This window comes from Chanodichthys erythropterus, chromosome 12 (genome assembly GCF_024489055.1).
Source record: "Chanodichthys erythropterus isolate Z2021 chromosome 12, ASM2448905v1, whole genome shotgun sequence".
NCBI lineage: Eukaryota > Metazoa > Chordata > Actinopteri > Cypriniformes > Xenocyprididae > Chanodichthys > Chanodichthys erythropterus.
The window spans coordinates 3,256,722-3,274,851 of NC_090232.1; the positions used below are offsets into that span (position 1 = coordinate 3,256,722).

The 18,130-nt window shown below is 36.7% G+C and overlaps 1 protein-coding gene across 2 annotated transcripts; it reads left to right on the plus strand.

Moving 5' to 3' along the window:
* The first annotated feature begins 1,520 nt into the window (after window positions 1-1,520).
* On the plus strand, window positions 1,521-13,475 carry LOC137031831 (junctional adhesion molecule A-like). 2 transcript variants are annotated; one of them, XM_067403124.1, is made up of 5 exons: window positions 1,521-1,641; window positions 2,642-2,740; window positions 3,433-3,729; window positions 3,842-4,090; window positions 9,037-13,475. In XM_067403124.1, the coding sequence occupies exons 1-5, from the start codon at window positions 1,536-1,538 to the stop codon at window positions 9,276-9,278; spliced, it is 993 nt and encodes a 330-aa protein (XP_067259225.1). In that variant the 5' UTR covers window positions 1,521-1,535; the 3' UTR covers window positions 9,279-13,475. The 2 variants fall into 2 exon arrangements, with proteins under 2 accessions (XP_067259225.1, XP_067259226.1); XM_067403125.1 differs by having other exon boundaries at window positions 1,594-1,724.
* Window positions 13,476-18,130: the final 4,655 nt, after the last annotated feature.

Sequence of the window (18,130 nt, forward strand, 5' to 3'; positions counted from 1 at the left end):
CCTCTAGACCCCTGAAGGTGTGCTGTGGTACCTGACCCAAGATGTTAGCAGCAATGTTCCCTCTAAGCTGCGCGCGTGCGCGGCCGCGCACTTCTGAAGCCGCGACCGCGAAGAAAAAATAATTGCCGCGCAGAGAAATCATGTGTGGGGAAATCCTTTTGATAGTAGTAGTTTAAATGAGAAATAATTGCAGTGCTCTGGACAACCGCTATAGAGTTATTGTCGCTATAGAGTTAGAAGCGGTGAATGCGGTTTACCGGTTTCATAGAAAGAGAACGATTGAGCGCGTGTGAGCTGGCTGGCCCTGAGCCAAATCAGTCACGGTAAGAATACTGTAATGTTTGCGGACTAAATACTTCAACGCGAGAGGCAACGCGAAACGAAAAGAAATGTGAAATAAAACGTCATGTTTTAATGAAAAGTGGTGGAAATAATGGATGATGGGCACAGAATGCTAACAAAACTCTGAGACATTTACAATCACACACCCACCACAGGTGTGGCTTGTAAAATTAAAATACATCAGTGATATACTCCAGTTTAAATAGATTTTTGTGTGTGGTGGTGGTGTGGGTTTCAGGGATGTTTAGATAACTATAAACGAGTTAACATGTTCACTTTTCTTAATATTTAGCTATCAGATCTGTTTAAATGCTTCAGTTTTTTTTCACTTTATAATATATTAAAACAAATGGAAGTATTTAAACTGATATAATACTGTATATCAGTTTAAATACTTAAATATTATTTTATTATATTATAATGTAAGTCTAATAAAAAAAATGGATCTCACAAGGGGATTGTTTAGGGCTCCTTGCCACGAAGAATTTTGAAACCTCCTGGTATATAAAATCTGTGAAATTCATAAGCAATAAACATGTAATTTTGATGGTTTAACACTGTCTGTTGCTAATAATTAACTGTACAAAAACACATTATGGTTGTTCCAAGCCATCATTGTAACTGCTCATATTATATTATTATAAAGAATTGAACTGTCCTGCAGGAGGACAGAAATTATTTTTTAACAGAATTTCTTGGTAAAAAACTGGAACAGTTAACACAGCAATGTGAAAAAACCTCAAGTAACCTAAAATGTGCTTAATTTAGTGACTCAACTGCTTGTTTTCAAACATATTATTTAATATATCACTAAGTTACATCAAGGGTCAAATAAAATAGAAACGGCACATTAAAGTTAAATGTTACAGTTGCAAGATAAAAACATTTTTTTTGTGTGTGTGTGTTTACGTTCATTGTACAGGTCTGATATAAAGTATGTTTTTGCTCACGTGGCCAAAATGTGCGCTCAACAGAGAAAAGTTTTGCTCAGCGAGAAAAAAAAAAAATAGAGGGAACATTGGTTAGCAGCAGATCCTTCAAGTCCTGTAAGTTGTGAGGTGCAGCCTCCATGAATCGGACTTGTTTGTTCAGCACATCCCACAGATGCTCGATTGGATTGAGATCTGGGGAATTTGGAGGCTGATGCAACAATGCTTAGGTAGGTGGTACGTGTCAAAGTAACATCCACATGGATGGCAGGACCCAAGGTTTCCCAGCAGAACATTGCCCAAAGCATCACACTGCCTCCACCGGCTTGCCTTCTTCCCACAGTGCATCCTGGTGCCATGTGTTCCCCAGGTAAGCGACGCACACGCACCCGGCCATACATGTTTCATCAGACGAGTCCACCTTCTTCCATTGCTCCGCGGTCCCACTAACAGGTGAGATAATCAGTGTTATTTTGGGGCACGTGAATTTCTGAACATGATGCATGATGGGAAATGCCTATAGCCCAAAGTATAGTTCCCTTTTTACGCGAGGGTCAGCGTACAGTGTGTGACACACTGAATTTCGTCGTCAGAAGAGCACAGATTTTTGTAACCGCGCTACTTGTATGCACAGGTTGCACATGCGCATTTAATTTTTTTCGTAATAATTAGTTTATCCACAAGGTGGCAGCCGTGCCCTGGGGGTTCATTTAAAACCATTAAAGACATGCAAATCTCTCTGTCATTCAATATAATGGTGCAATAAATCCAGGACTTGGCAAAGGATGTATGATAATAATGTTTGTTAATGTTGCTCATTACTAATTGTATATTAGGGGGTCCCTGAAAACATCTCATCTAAAACAGACTAGATGCAGATCACTTGTCTTAATGCACATGTATCATTCTCTTATCTTTTCAAAATGTAAGTTGCTCACAAGATGGCAGCATTGTATGACATTTAAATTTTCACTCAGTTGAGAATCACTGCCCTAGAACCAGTTTAAAATAATATGAAAAACATCTATAACAAACCTTAAACTATCTATACATTAAAAAAAAATCTGTGCTTGGCAGCTTTTTAGTCCACAGGATCGAGATTAAAATAGTTGGCCAACATCTCAAAACATCAGATGCATTCTATATGAAACAGAAACACCTGCTTCAGGATGCAGCACATTAGATGACATCCTTCCACCCCTGTGAACAATAGCGTCACATCCTTTGTTTTCTTCTTTCTTCTTTTTTTCTTTTTTTGTCATTGGTGTCGATTTCTGCCTCCGTCTGCGCAACTGACATCTTCAGATTCTGTCTACATAACCTCCAACTCTCTGACTGCAAACTTTTTGACTTTTTTCCGTTTCCTCCAGTTGATTGTGATTCTGGAACATTTGCTGTGTTCAGAAGAACAATGATCTTCCAATACAATCTGATATTGATGTTCCTCTGTAGCTTCACTGCACTTTCTGGTAGGTTGTGACTTCATTTTGTATAAACATATGTTAACAGACTGAAGTTGAGATCGAACAATGTGATTTAAAGATATTAAGAATAGTAATCCACATTAACATTTGTTCATTTTATATTAACTCAATATTATAAATCATGTTTTAGTCTTAACTTATTGTAGAAAGATCTAAATTCACTTTTGTCACCATCAAAGAAACACTAGTGAAGGCCATTTTAAGTGTCAGATCAGGTAAAATATTTAAGGCACTTTTATAGTGGCCACTTGAGCAAATATACTTATTTTTAAACACTTTTAAATGCAAATCTAGTGACGTTTACATGCAAACTGCTGCATTGAGTGTTTGTTCATGTCTAACTTTGATAGAAGACACTCAGAGTTTGAGTCAAAAGGAATATTTTAACAAGCATTAATTTTACTGTTTAAATTCTACCTAATGCAGATCCCCGTCTGTGAAGACAGATCCTGTTGTTGTTATAGGAGTCAGTGTGTGTTAAATAAACTGCCATTTTTATAGTGGGAACAGAATATTGAACTGTGTCCAATAGTTTTGTCTAAGTTTCTAAATCAACTTCTAAAAAGAAACCCCATTATTCATTCTTTGCTTTAACGCCTTTTCCTCATAGTGAACCACATGAGCAGTTGAACCTTTTTGAGATTTATTAAATACTAATATAATTGTATTTATTGTAGTCTCAACAGAGACATGTGGAAAAGATCTACTAGTGGGAACGTCCTGCATCATGAAGCTGAGAACAAAAAACAATGAGAAACCTTATGAGATAAAATGGACCCATGACAGAAACGGCGACATTCTTCGCTGGAGAGATGGGAGAATCAAAGTGAAAGCTGAAGGTGTATCTAAGGAAGAAGATGGATCATTAAGATTTCAAAGTGTTAGTCTGAAGGACACGGGCACATATACATACACTGTTACTAGTTCTGATGGTACAGAGATTGGTAAAGGAGAAACAGAAATTAAAGTATATGGTAAGATGACAAATATTTCTACACTTCCAACACTATAATAATAACAAAATAAGATTGTATTTTTCTATATTAGTTACAGTTTTAGGAAATAACCACAATGTTTGTGTTACAGAAAAGGTCCCTAAACCGACAGTGAAGTTCAACTGCACCGCTGATGGGAATGCTACTCTCACCTGTGACGTGGAAAACAGTAAAGATCCGAGTCTGACTGTATCCTGGTATGAAGATGGAAAACTCATCCAGAATGAACTGAATCCTCAAGTGTTCTTGTCATCTACTCAAGTACAGGAGAATAAACCGTACTCATGCGAGACACACAATCCTGTCAGCAGAGAGAAAAGTGAGAGTGTTACAGTATCATGTAAGTTATTTTATTTCACATACTTTTCATTCTTGAATATACTGATTTTGTGTTATAATTAATTATTCAGTCTTTATCTTTGTTAAAAATGCTCCAAGGAAACATAAAACATCTAAATCTGCTTTCAGCGTTTTGAACAGACCTGGGCCCGTATGTATAAAGCCACTTAAAGTAAAATTTTAGTCTTCAAAATTCTCAGAATTACATAATTTTACTCTTATTCCTAGACTTAAGAATAAGTATGTTTCATAAAGTTTCCGACTAGGTCTGAGCTCCTAAATTATTTAGAGAGCTGCAAAGGTTTCCTAACCTAGTTAGGAGTAACAAGATGGCAGCAAAGAAGAGGAAACGTACGCTTTCCAATAATATGATATAAACTTGATTGTCAATTCTTTTTGTAACTGACCTAATAAGAAATGTAATAACTTTAAAAAAAATTAATAAATATTACTTAAACAATAATGTTTAATGCATTTTAATACATTTAAAGGTATGCGATTTCTCAAATTCATTGTTAAACACTGTTGATATTTAAAATCAACCCAAACAAATCCACCTCTCTCTTCATTGCACCACCTCCAAAACTAACCACCCTGCTCCGAGTCGGTGTCATATCCCAGCCCAATCGCTGCTGGCATGTGAGGCAAATGCACTACCAATGATGCTCAACACCTCATGCTCTTGTGCAGGCATCAGTGTGCAGCAGTTTAACTGCAAAAATCTCACTATCTGGCCACACGTGATGCATGTGGATGTCTGTTTATCACAGCTGACATGCAACAAAAAATAAAGCGTAGCTGATGAACGAATGACAAGCACAAAAATAAACGTACAGTAAATACAAACAAGAGTTTCTTGTTAATCGCCAACAGAACAGCAGGTCCAGACATTCAAAACCCAGTGTTACTCACTGGAATCAAAGCAGACTCTGCTTCCTGCTTAGCTCTCTCCAGCGCTGGAAAGCTTTTCTAATATATTTTTTGGGGACTGTAAGAGTGCAGCAGTGCACCAGTGATGACTTGAACCCATCAGTCCACAGTAAGCAGGCTCTCAAATAGTACTATTGCTAAACTTACCACACGAAACACAGTGGCCAAAATTGATGTGCAAAGTTTTTTTTAAATGTCCCTACAAACCATCAAAATATGAGGAACATATTTTTATGTTTATATTATTTAAATGTTTTAAAATATGAGATTGACTACAGCATAATCAGTTTTTAATATTTCATTGGTTCTCTCTTGTTTTTGCATGTTCATAATTTCTTTGCAGCCTGGCCATTGGAGGAACTTATTCACATCAATGTAAATGAGGAGACACATATCAATAGAAAAAGATTCCACACCATCAATACTAATTTGTGATCATTTTGCACAATGCAAAACTATTTTTAAAAATAAATTAAAATATTAAAACATTTCAGTGTCTTTTTAAATGATTTTTTTTTAAATAATAACATTAAATTATTGGTGTTGTGCTGCTGTGACTTCACCCTTCCATTTTGAGTTGACATCATTGTAGTCCTTAGTTCACAACACTTAAGTCAGCACTTAAGAATCCATCTTATAATTTACTACAAGTTGCTTTTAGCTTCTTTATAAAAGCCTCTAACTCTTAGAAAAGTCCTAGTCTTCACTAAGAATTTTTTTGATTGAGTCTATTTTTACAAGCATTTCTGAGAAGTTTTATACATATGGGCCCTGAACTTAAATATTAGAGTAAAACATTAAGATGTCCAAAAACACAATTTCACTTTTGTTTCATAAAGTATGTGCCCTGGTTTTCGGTCTGGCTGTTTCCTGTTTTTGCTGCTGATGTACAATTGTGAAATTATGACGGTAAAAGAATCGTAATTTTTAAAGTGCACATTGACTCAGCAAAATTGTTACTTACTGAAGAAAAGTCAAAAGGTTGAACACACTTCTGGCATAACATTATGAGCACAGACAGGTGAAGTGAATAACACTGATTATCTCTTCATCACAGCACCTGTTAGTGGATGGATATATTAGGCAGCAAGTGAACATTTTGTTAACATTTACACTCGATGTGTTACAAGCAGGAAAAATGGGCAAGTGTAAGGATTTAACCAACGCAATATATGAAAGGTGGTTATAATGTTATGCCTGAACGGTGTTTTAAAGGTGCTCTAAGTGATGTCACGCGTTTTTAGGCCAAAACATTTGAATTAACCTAACAAATGAGTTTGGGTTTCATAAAAGGTAATTGAAGTTCACGCAGTCCCGCTAATTCGATCCAGGTTCACCTAGTCAAGATAATTTGCGTGCACGCTTTTTTTAAGCAGCCCTAGAGGTCGATCATGGATCAAATCGATCCACCATAGGAAACGGCATACATTTTGTGCTATTTTATGCGTTTGAGACATGGTGTTTTCCCTCAGTGCATAACATACTTTTCACAAGTTTATTCTATATCTGTAAATGTTAGAAAGTAATGCAAATATTTCCATTTTGCGGCTAAACTTCACAGTGAACGAGCGCTGTCGCGCGCATGCGCGCTAAACAGACGGAATGCAATAGAAGCAATAATTCTAAACTATACATTTCGCTAAAATATTAGATGTTGGACATTAAATGTGCCTTATGTACAAGTTTAAACCTACAAGTATGTGTATTTTTTTATGATGGTAACTGTTAATGGACTATTGTAATGCGGTAAATCAATATACTTAGGGACAATTACTGAGTTTAGATTCATCTTACCAATTAAAATTTAGTCTGTGCATATTTATTTACATTTTTAATTTGTGATCTTAATTTCTGCTCTTCTAATAACCATAAAGAGTACTACTGCCAAACAAAACCAGAGAGAAATGTAAAAAAAAAAACAATCTAATTAAATATTGGGCTCAAAACATTTAGCCAGTAAGATATTAAAACCTGTATGTTTTACACACACACACACACACACACACACACACACACACACACACACACACACACACACACCTACACACACACATATATATATATATATATATATTTGTCCTAAATGTCGACCGACAATGTCCTAAAATGTAGGACACTTTTTCCCTGTCATTTCAATAGCAAAAAGTGTCACAATTAACCTGAGTTCACTATATATATATATATATATATATATATATATATATATATATATATATATATATATATATATACTTACCTTTTAATAATAAAAAAATCCTACTTAGTCCAATATTTGTTTTTAATTTAGCACTATTTAGTAAATGTGTGTGTATTATATATATATATATATATATATATATATATATATATATATATATATATATATATTACATAATACACACACACTATATATATATATATATATATATATATATATATATATATATATATATATATATATATAGTCAAAGAATTGTATGTGAGAAAGTCAGCTGTAACATCATTGCTTTCCTATTGGTCAGTGTTAGAGAAGCTCAGCTTAGCCTGACAGTTAGCCTGCTCCAGACCAGGCTAGTTTCCCAGCAAAAGTTGCCAGGGTAACTGAGTTTGAACTAATTTAAGTTTGTTTTATGAAACCGAATTCGCTGACAAAAAGTCTGACTAAGTAAAATAAGCCTGGCTTGTTTTCTAATCTTGTTTTATGAAACAGCCCTCTGGGCCACGAAACATAATAAACATGCTCCAGCCAATAACCGACAAGAATGATTTTAAATGCGCATTCATGACTGTTTCAGGAAGCAGGGAGGGGGAGGGGGAGAAGGTTTATTCTTCCTGTTCGAACAGGAAGTTACATCCACCCAGGATCACTTAGAGCACCTTTAATTCACTGTTAAAAAAATATCTCAGTTAGCTATCATAACTTAAAATTGATCATTAGAATAACTTAGATTGAACTTGAGAAAACTCAAATACCCAAGTTGTCACTTGTTTGACATTTCAAGTTGAATATAACTTAAAATTTTATGGCAGCAAAAACACTTGCTTTTAAAAAGTTAAACAACAGTTATTTTCTTTACAATGATCTTTATTCAACATTAAAATAATCAAAACTATGAAGTGACACAAAAGTCTGTGTATTTTGTGGTGGCCAAAATAAGTTAAAATAAAATAAATAGGAAAAAAAGCTTCCTTTATGTTGACATCAAAGGTTTTTTCCATTCAGACTCAATGGTGTTTGAATGTGTCAACCTGATTGACATTCCCTCATCTTTGCAAGGAACAAAGCTATGCAAAGAAAGAGATGTACAACCCAGACTACATTAAATATGGTTCAGTTGGTATTGTATTGGGTCGTAATGTCAATTCTTGCCTTCTAAGCATTACTAAAGGAGGAACATGAATGTTGCACACTTGTTGATGCTTTACTTCACTATCCAATTCAAATCATCCAGCAGAAAGTGATAGTTCACCTAAAAATAAAAATTATCCCATGATTTACTCACCCTCAAGCCATCCTAGGTGTATATGTCTTTCTTCTTTCAGATGAACACAATAGGGTATATATTTAAAAATATCCTTAGTCCTCCTTTTTTTTTTTTTTTTATGGAAGGATGCATTTTTTTGGTCTTCAAAATTTAGGCTGCCATTCACAACCATAAAAACCTTGGAGGACTAGGGATATTTTTAAGTATATCTCTGATACACCTAGGATGGCTTGAGGGCAAGTAAATCATGGAATAATTTTAATTTTTTGGTGAACTATCCGTTTAAAATGAAATGTATACATTTACACAACTATATTCGCCTACAAAACTAATTTTAGGCATTACAATGGAAATTCTCAGATCAAATTGTTTTTAAGGTAATTAAAACCAAACTGAATGAAGTGTGTCTAAACATTTGACTTTCATGAAATAACGTTAGATCGTACAGTGTTGCACATGATGCATTTTGTAGGATTTAAAACAGCTTAAAACAGATGTTTTTAATAATCCACTTGTTTGTTATTGATTTCAAGACATTGTTCCTGTCTTACAGGTAAAAAAAATGTCCCTGGCGATGACTCTAGCGTTGGCTCTGGCGTTGGCTCTGGTGTTGACTCTGGCGTTAAATCTGACATTAAATCTGGTGTTGACTCTGTTGGTGACTCTGGCGTTGACTCTCTTGTTGACTCTGGCGTTAAATCTGGTGTTGACTCTGGTGTTGACTTTGACTCTCCTTCATGGATCATGGTGAGCATCCTAGCCAGCGGAGGAGCCCTTCTGCTGCTGCTAATATGAGTTCTCGTCATCTATCAGCGACGCATGAAGCAGCAACAAGATCAGCAACGTCTTAGTCTCCTCTAAAATTAATGATGAGCCTTTTGTATTTTCAACAAAAGATCAAACAGAAGCTGTAGTTGATCACAGTGTCAATAATGTTATAAATTTTTGAATGTTCCTATAAATGTATCTTCTCAAAAAATGTTTTTTAAAATTAAAGGGTCATGATACAATAAAACCAAATTTTCTGATATTTTAACAGAGTTATTGTGTGTTGAACATCATAGAGGTCAATATTCTAATCTGTTAGTTTTGATCATATGTTTAAGAAAATGTTTAAGGTTCCATGAGATCATGGGAATGAGCATTGCTCGTGCTTACTCCTGTTTCCTCTGATCCCTGGAGCCTGATTGGTTCACATCTGAGTTTCACAAACTAATGGCATTTCAGCCTGGCAAAAAGGGCGGGGCTGGCGGCCTATAAAAGCCACAGAAATGCCAAATCTCTTGTTTTTTCCCATTATTTAATGGAACCATGGTTATGTGAGTAACTTTAAGTGTTCCCTTTCGATACAGTTCGCTCGCATGGCATCTGCTTAAGCTGAAGCTTATTGGTAACTTAATCCTATAGCACAGCGCTATAAGCGCAGTGGCCGAAGAAGAAGATGACAGCTAGGGGGTGCTCAAATGGAGGCCCCTAGATAAGCTGCATAGAAAGAGGCTCAGACAGTAATTGGAGCCTGCTACATAGTCCTAAAGCACCTTAAACTGACAACACCCATGCCTAAAGAGCAGGAATGTCCAGGTTATAAAATCTGGCAAAGGTGGGTGGGAGACCAGCTGGCCGTCGCACAGATATCAGCAATAGACACTTCGATGGACCATGCCCAAGAGGAGGCCATCTCTCTGGTGGAGTGGGCTCTAACTCCCAAGGGGCATCTATGGACTTGTAAGCCAGCGCTATTGCATCTACAATCCATATAGAAAGCCACTTATTTGAGACTGGCAGTCCTTTAGTGCGGTCTCCAGAGCGTTCTGTGTACACCCTAAGGGTCCTGACGGGACAGAGTGGATGAGGAGCTTACTCGTTTTCTGTGAGTGGAAAAGCTGACAGTTTTATCACCCTCATTCTAAACAAGGTGGAAGGCACTTTTGGCACGTAGACTTTCCTTGGCCTAAGGACCACTTTGCTGTAATTATGGCCAAATTTTAGGCAGGAAGGATCCACCGACAGAGCCTGCAAGTCTCCAACTCATTTGTCTGACACTAAAACCAGCAAGAGGGCAGTCTTAAGTGAGAGGGACTGTAGAGCTGCTCGAAGGGAGAGCCCCATAGCGCCCTGAGGACTGTGGAAAGGTCCCATGCTGGGACCAAACATAGGCATGGAGGGTTCAGCCTTTGTTTCCCAGCTGATTGCCCGGCTATCAGGGCGTGATTTGTCACGATGACGTCATATAAACTTTGAGCGTGGAAAGGGTGCGGCCACTGTCCATCTCCTATAGGAACATTATAACTGACATGGCATTGCATTCAGCAGGGTCTATTTTCTGAGCTAGGCACCAGCTTGAGAAAAAGGACTACCCTTGAGATTATCCTCATGACTTCCTGGGATAAACCTGATGGAACCTGTTGAGGGGTCAAACATGCTGTGAGGCTCGTTCTACGTCGAGAAGAGGTGAGTAGAGAGGCTTCAGTCTTCTTTGGAGAAGCGAGATCTTCGTGGTGAAGAAGAAAGATTATGACGAGATCTGGCTTTTCTGTAACGTTTCTAGGCAGCCAATGCCCCTTTTTGCAGGATGAAATTCCATTTGTCTGTGAAACTCACAGATGTGAACAGTTGTGTAGCTCCAGGTGGGCCTGGTGTAACAGACGTATTTTAACGATCTAAACACAAAGTGTAAAGCACACAGCGCAGGTGCACTCAGGGCGTGTCCAAATCCACTTTTGCTATTTTAACGACGGAAAAACGGTCCGTGCGCCGGGGCGCATTTTTGAAATGGGTTGTCCCTATTCTCTTAATGAGTAATGGGCGTAACGTTCAATAAACCAATCAGAGTGTCATCTCCCATTCCCTTTAAGAGCCAGATGCGCTCGCGCCATGGCAGATTGCTATGTACATGGCGGAATTTGTTGGCAGAAAAGCTGAACGCTTTTCAAGCGAAGAAACCGATCTGCTCGTGCGCGAAGTTAAAGCGGGCTTGCAAATGCAGGCTTTCAAATAGCTCCGCGCGATGAGTCAGTTAATATATATGTGTGTGTATTGGCATGATTGTTCAATTAATTAGCCAGTTTCGTTCATCATTATAAGTAGTAATAGGCTGAATTGAAAATAGGTAGCCTAATTCTAATACACACAATGACTATTCATCATTACATTTTTATATTTATGTAGCCTACACAATAATATTCTTTTACACTGTAATCCTTTTGTTTTTAATATTTGGCATGTTTGTGTGATGCGCATCCCTGTGTGTAATAAGCAAAGTCGACGCGCCCAGAGGTGCAGTTTCTACCAACGCACTCTAACAAAAAAATATTGCGCCACTGACTTTAGACTTTAGACCAGGTTTGAGTTGGTCTATGGTGCAGTCTATTTTCAGCTCCTTAAAATAGCAATGCGCCGGCAATGCGCGTGAACACACCTCTTTTTTAGACCAGCAAGCCCATGGGTGCACTAAGTGGCGCAAATGCATTTACTAATTTAAGGACGTGGCGCTGAACGGGAAAACAGGAACGGCGCTGGACGCAAACTAGCAAACACACTTGCGCTGCGCCTTGCGTCGCATTGCGCCGGGTGTATTATAGGGCCCGTAGGATAGTAGTTGCTGTGCACGTAAACCTCACTCCCCTGATCTCAAGAGATGCTCTAGCAACTGTCGCTAGAGGTTGCAGCCTTTAGCCTCCTTGTTAGCGCATCAGACTCCCATGCGGACGGGCCAGGGTTCACGTCCCGCTTGGAGCGAGCAGGTGCGAACTCAAGGGGCTACACGGGGCCCATTCCCCTGTCAGTCAGGCCTATCTCAATACTTGACCTATAAAAATAAATCGTATTGTTTCTTGCTTCTTGTTTGCCATGTAATGATGAAGATCAGTTAGTTTGTGAGTAGTAGAGCTGTAGCGCATTAGACGGTGTAGACGGTGAATGGGAAAACCTGCAACTCGCAATATGGTGGAATATGTCCCGCCTTCTAAGTAAAACAGCCAATCGCTGATTGATAAAGTCATTGCGTTACTGCAGGTGCAGTTAGAAGCTCCAATTCCCATAAAAAGTTACGCTTAGGACTGCACATGCGCATTGTCTCATCTAGCCTAAAAAACAAGCTTTTTAATGCTATTTGAGCTTACATTGAACAACATTAATGCAACAGTTCATGTCAGATTTTGTAGCTGATTTTAAAAATGTTATTTAAATATGAGTCGCCTGGCAGTTTTTGAGATTACCCTCACACCAAGCACATTTCACATGAGTTTAGCTGACGTTAGGTGTGTTAAACTAAAATGAAACAGAGCGACTTATGAAAGTTTGTGTCAAAAAGACGTCATGGGAGGAAGAGAACTAAGATAGAGCCATCAATCTTGAGTAGTATGGAGCTGAATAGTATTTTTCTCCATCACCAACGTCTACCTCCCCTACACGCCAGTGTACAGGTACATACTGGCATGTCTAATTAATACATACAAATGCGCAATAATCATAATTTACTAAAGTAGTTGCCCAGTCACTCTTGTTTATTTCTTGTGGTTTATGTAGCTGTGCAAATGCTGTTTTATCGTTATGCTCTTAACACTGCTTATGATGACATACAGGCTTATGCTCTGATTAAATGCAGTGTATTTATGCACTTCAAACAGTGAGATCGCATACAGTTAGTGCGTAAAGTAATCGCATAAAGTAATGCGTTAATTAATAAAAAATTAGTGTTTGTTTTTGCTTTGTAAGAGATTCTGTGTCGCATAAGTTCACTTCAGTAGATCCTACCATTCATCCACGCTGTGAGTGTAACCACTTTTTACACCCCTTTAACCGATCAAAACTTATCAAAGATTCATATATATTTATTCGATGCAGAGAACAAATGTAAATTGCATTTATTTGTGCATTAAATTTTAGCTGTCACAGGAGATGTATTTGTGTACAATGAGCTTGCAAAACCATGTGAATAGGCCTATTGTGTTGCATGTAATTGTAATTTGCAGCATGCATTTGTGGGAAGATGCCAAAAATAAAACTGTCTTAATCAGAAGCTGTTGCCGTGTTGTCAGTCTCACCTCCTCCTTCTTCACTCTGCAGCTCACCACCAAGCTCGCCTTTGAAGCATCTTTCCAAACTGTGGTGAGAAAGGGGGTTTCATGACCCTTCAACCAGTTTAAAACAGGAATGCAAAGTCTTTTACCTCAGTTTTAAGATTCAATGTATTACATTCAACACGCTGACTGTTAAAGAATAAATAAGTAATAAGTTTGTTTATCCTATGTATAGTGGGTCACACTTGCGGTCTTTGCACTTGACCACTTGTGTACTTACAATACATTTCCTGTATTTGGCTCAAGTGTTTAGGTGGCTGTGAAAATCGCAACCATGTCTTTGTTTCACTGCAGTTTTAAGGAGAAAATACTCAGCAATGGTGTTGACTGATGAATTTGCACATGGTTTGTCTTAAAGCATATTAAGTACACCATACAGACATATAAACAACATTAAAAACATGATTTTCAACATTTGGTTGTATTTTAGCTTTTAAAAAAATTTATGGACAAAATAAAAATAAACAAACTTATACTGTATCATCTTCAGTTGATTGATTTAAAACCACCATTAAAGACATGCAAATCTCTATCCAGGACTTGGCAAAGGATGTAGCATAATAATGTTAATGTTGCTCATTACTAATTGTATATTAGGGGGTCCCTGAAAACATCTAATCAAAAACTAGATACTAGATACAGATAACTTGTCTTAATGCGCATGTGTCATTCCTTCATTTTAAAGCATTTCAAAAGGTAAGTTGCTCACAAGATGGCAGCATTGTATGACATTTATGTATTTAAGCCACAGGTCTCTGGTACAGACATGCAAACCATTTTTGGGTCGTGATCCACCAGTTGAGAACCACTGTCCTAGACCCAGTTTGAGATCATTTGAAAAACATCTAGAACAAACCTTCATTCAGCCTTTTTATCTGTCTATACATTATATAAAACTTTTTTAAAATCATTGCTTGGCAGCTTTCTAGTCCACAGGATCATAGCTGATCATGATCCATAGCTGGCCAACATATCAAAACATCAGATGCATTCTATATTCTGCCTCATGCAGCACATTAGATATTAGATAACATCTTTCCATTCCTGTGGTGTCACATCCTTTTTTTTTTTTTTTTTTTGGTATCAGATTTCTGCCATGTTCTGACATGTTCATGATTCTGTCTGCATACCTTCCGACTCTGATCGCAAACAGGACTCTTTTTGATTGTGAGAAGGTTCTGGAACATTTGCTGTGTTCAGAAGAACAATGATCTTCCAATACAATCTGATATTGATGTTCCTCTGTGGCTTCACTGCACTCTCTGGTAGGTTGTGACTTCATTTTGTATAAATATATGTTAACAGACTGAAGTTGAGATCAAACAATGTGATTTAAAGATATTAAGAATAGAAATCCACATTAACATTTGTTCTCATACATACTGCATTTTATACACTGTAAAAAATGACTGATTTTAACAGTAAAAGACTGTAAAAATGCTGCGGTGAAAAACTTAATTGGTTTACAGAAAGTTTCCGTACTATATACGGTGAATAACTGTAATAGATCTAACGGTACATTTAATGTAATTTTACGGTAAAATAATAATTTACAGTGAAAAAACGTAAATATACATTCCCACAATTCCCTGCGTGACACTTCACATTTGATATATTTTCGTTGAAATAACTCTGTTTCTTCTTAGTTTTTCTCATTTTTTTCTAATCAGTTATGTACATTAGGGTTTTATGTTACATCTAATGTTGTTAAATTAATGTTTATTGCATTTTTAAGGTTTCATGCATGTTACCATGATGGTGTTTAGTGTGTGTGTGAATGATCTCTCTCATCACCACTGTGTTTGGTGACTGTCAGTGTATTATAAAGGTACAAAACAGATATTAGTACTTCATTCGGTTGGTAAATTAACATTATATCAGTTAATGAAATACATTATTTTACCGTAAATTTAAAAGATTTTTTTTTACGTTGCTACTGTATTTTTTACGGTTATTCTGGCAACCACAGCTGCCATTTTTTTTACTGTAAATTTTACTGGGATTTTTTTTTTTTTTTTTTTTTTACAGTGTATTAAATCAATATTATAAATCACCATAAATAATATTTTAGTCTTAACTTATTGTAGAAAGATCTAAATTCATTTTGGCACTTTTGGCATTTATAGTTCTGTGAAGAACATTTAACATTCATGGAATATTTCCATTCCACAAAAAGTTTTTTGTAGTGGAAAAAGGTTCTTTAGATTATTAAAATGTTAGAAATAAATCGTTCTTTGTCACTGCTAAAACTCTCTTTTAGAACATTTATTTTTATAGTTGTCTCACAGAGTTTGTCACAAACTGGGTATTTCAGTAACTATAAGAGTTTGAGTCAAAAGTCTTCTTTTATCAAGCACTAATTTTACTGTTTAAATTCTGCCTAATGCAGATCCCCGTTTGTGACGACAGATCCTGTTGTTGTTATAGGAGTCAGTGTGAGTTAAATGAACTGTATATTTTATGGTGGGAACAGAATATTTAATGGTGTCCAATAGTTTTGTCTAAGGTTAGTATCTAAATCAACTTTTAAAAAGAAACCCAGTCTGAGAATTATTCATTATCTGTTTTTATGCCTTTTCCTCACAGTGAACAACATGAGCAGTTGAACCCTTTTGAGATTTATTAAATACTAATATGATTTTATTTATTGTAGTCTCAACAGAGACATGTGGAAAAGATCTAGTGGTGGGAACGTCCTGCATCATGAAGCTGAGAACAAAAAACAATGAGAAACCTTATGAGATAAAATGGACCCATGACAGAAACGGCGACATTCTTCGCTGGAGAGATGGGAGAATCAAAGTGAAAGCTGAAGGTGTATCTAAGGAAGAAGATGGATCATTAAGATTTCAAAGTGTTACTCTGAAGGACACGGGCACATATACATACACTGTTACTAGTTCTGATGGTACAGAGATTGGTAGAGGAGAAGTGGAAATTAAAGTATATGGTAAGATGACAAATATTTCTACCCTTCCAACACAATAATAATAACAAAATTAGATTGTATATTTCTAGTTACAGTTTTAGGAAATTACCACAATGTTTGTGTTACAGAAAAGGTCCCTAAACCGACAGTGATGATCAACTGCACCGCTGATGGGAATGCTACTCTCTCCTGTGACGTGGAAAACAGTAAAGATCCGAGTCTGACTGTATCCTGGTATGAAGATGGAAAACTCATCCAGAATGAAATAAATCCTCAAGTGTTCTTGTCATCTACTCAAGTACAGGAGAATAAAACATACTCATGTGAGACACACAATCTTGTCAGCGAAGATAAAAGTGGGAGTGTTACAGTATCATGTAAGTTATTTTATTTCACATGCTTTTCTTTCTTAAATATACTGATTTTGTGTTATAGCTAATTAATTGTTCATTCTTTATCTTTGTTAAAAATGCTCTAAGGAAACATAAAACAATCTAAATCTAGAGCTTTCAGCATTTTGAACAGACCTGAACTTAAATATTGATGTAAAACATTAAGATGTCCATTTCTGGCACTTTTCACAATTTCACTTTTGTTTCATAAAGTATGTGCTCTGGTTTTTGGTCTGACAACCATATTTCTCAAGAGCACATTGACTCAGTAAAATTACATTAAACTGAGTACTAACTGAACTCAAAAGTTTGGACACACTTATTTATTCACTGTTAGACAATAATTGCAATTAGTGATCACAACTTACAATTTATCATTAGAATAACTTCCCTATTGAACTTGTTGAGAAAACTCAAGTTGTCACTTTTTTTTCAATTGTTTTCACACAAAATGCAGTCAATTGTGCAGTCAAACGTGGTGGTGGGGGAAAAAATGGGAAGGGACAACCCGATCTCACGGCAATTCGTACGTATTTTACGAGTTGACAAATTCGTATGAATTCATACGAATGACCTACCCCAAACCCCGCCCCTAAACCTAACCGTCACTGGGGTTTAGACAAATCGTACGAATTCGCACGAGTGAGGTCGTATGAATTTATACGAAATAGCCACCTCGTAGAATAAGTACGAATTGGTCGTGAGATAGCGTTGAAGGGAGGAAATTTTACATGCTGGTGGAAAAAAATTTTTTTTTTTAATCTTTTGCGTTCCCTCGCAAAACTTTTGCGTTCCCATAAAGATATTTGTGTTTCCTCGCAAATATATTATGTTCCCTTGCTGTGATCTCGGACAAACACTTCCTCTTTTATGTCCCGCTGGCTGGCAGTAGTGTTTCAGTTAGTAACATATGTTAATAATGCACACAAATAATGCGCAGCTCTTAGAGTTTGAACTTGTTGGATTCAAATATAAAGAAATGCAGTCAGTGCTTATTGCAGTTCAGCTGGCAATATATTCACAGATTCGAGCTTCCCGGATTAATAACTCGTGAGCTAAATGTTGTTAAAACAAATGCAGCTACTTCCAATTGTAACCTAGACAACAAGCTACAACAACCCAATTTTCCTCAAATGCGCTTTATAATAAATTGGTGTCTATGAGCAGGCGGCGGAGATACACGTCTGAAGGGACCGTCTGAAAAGTGCAAAACCCAAAACCCTTTTGCTCATTTTATATTATGAA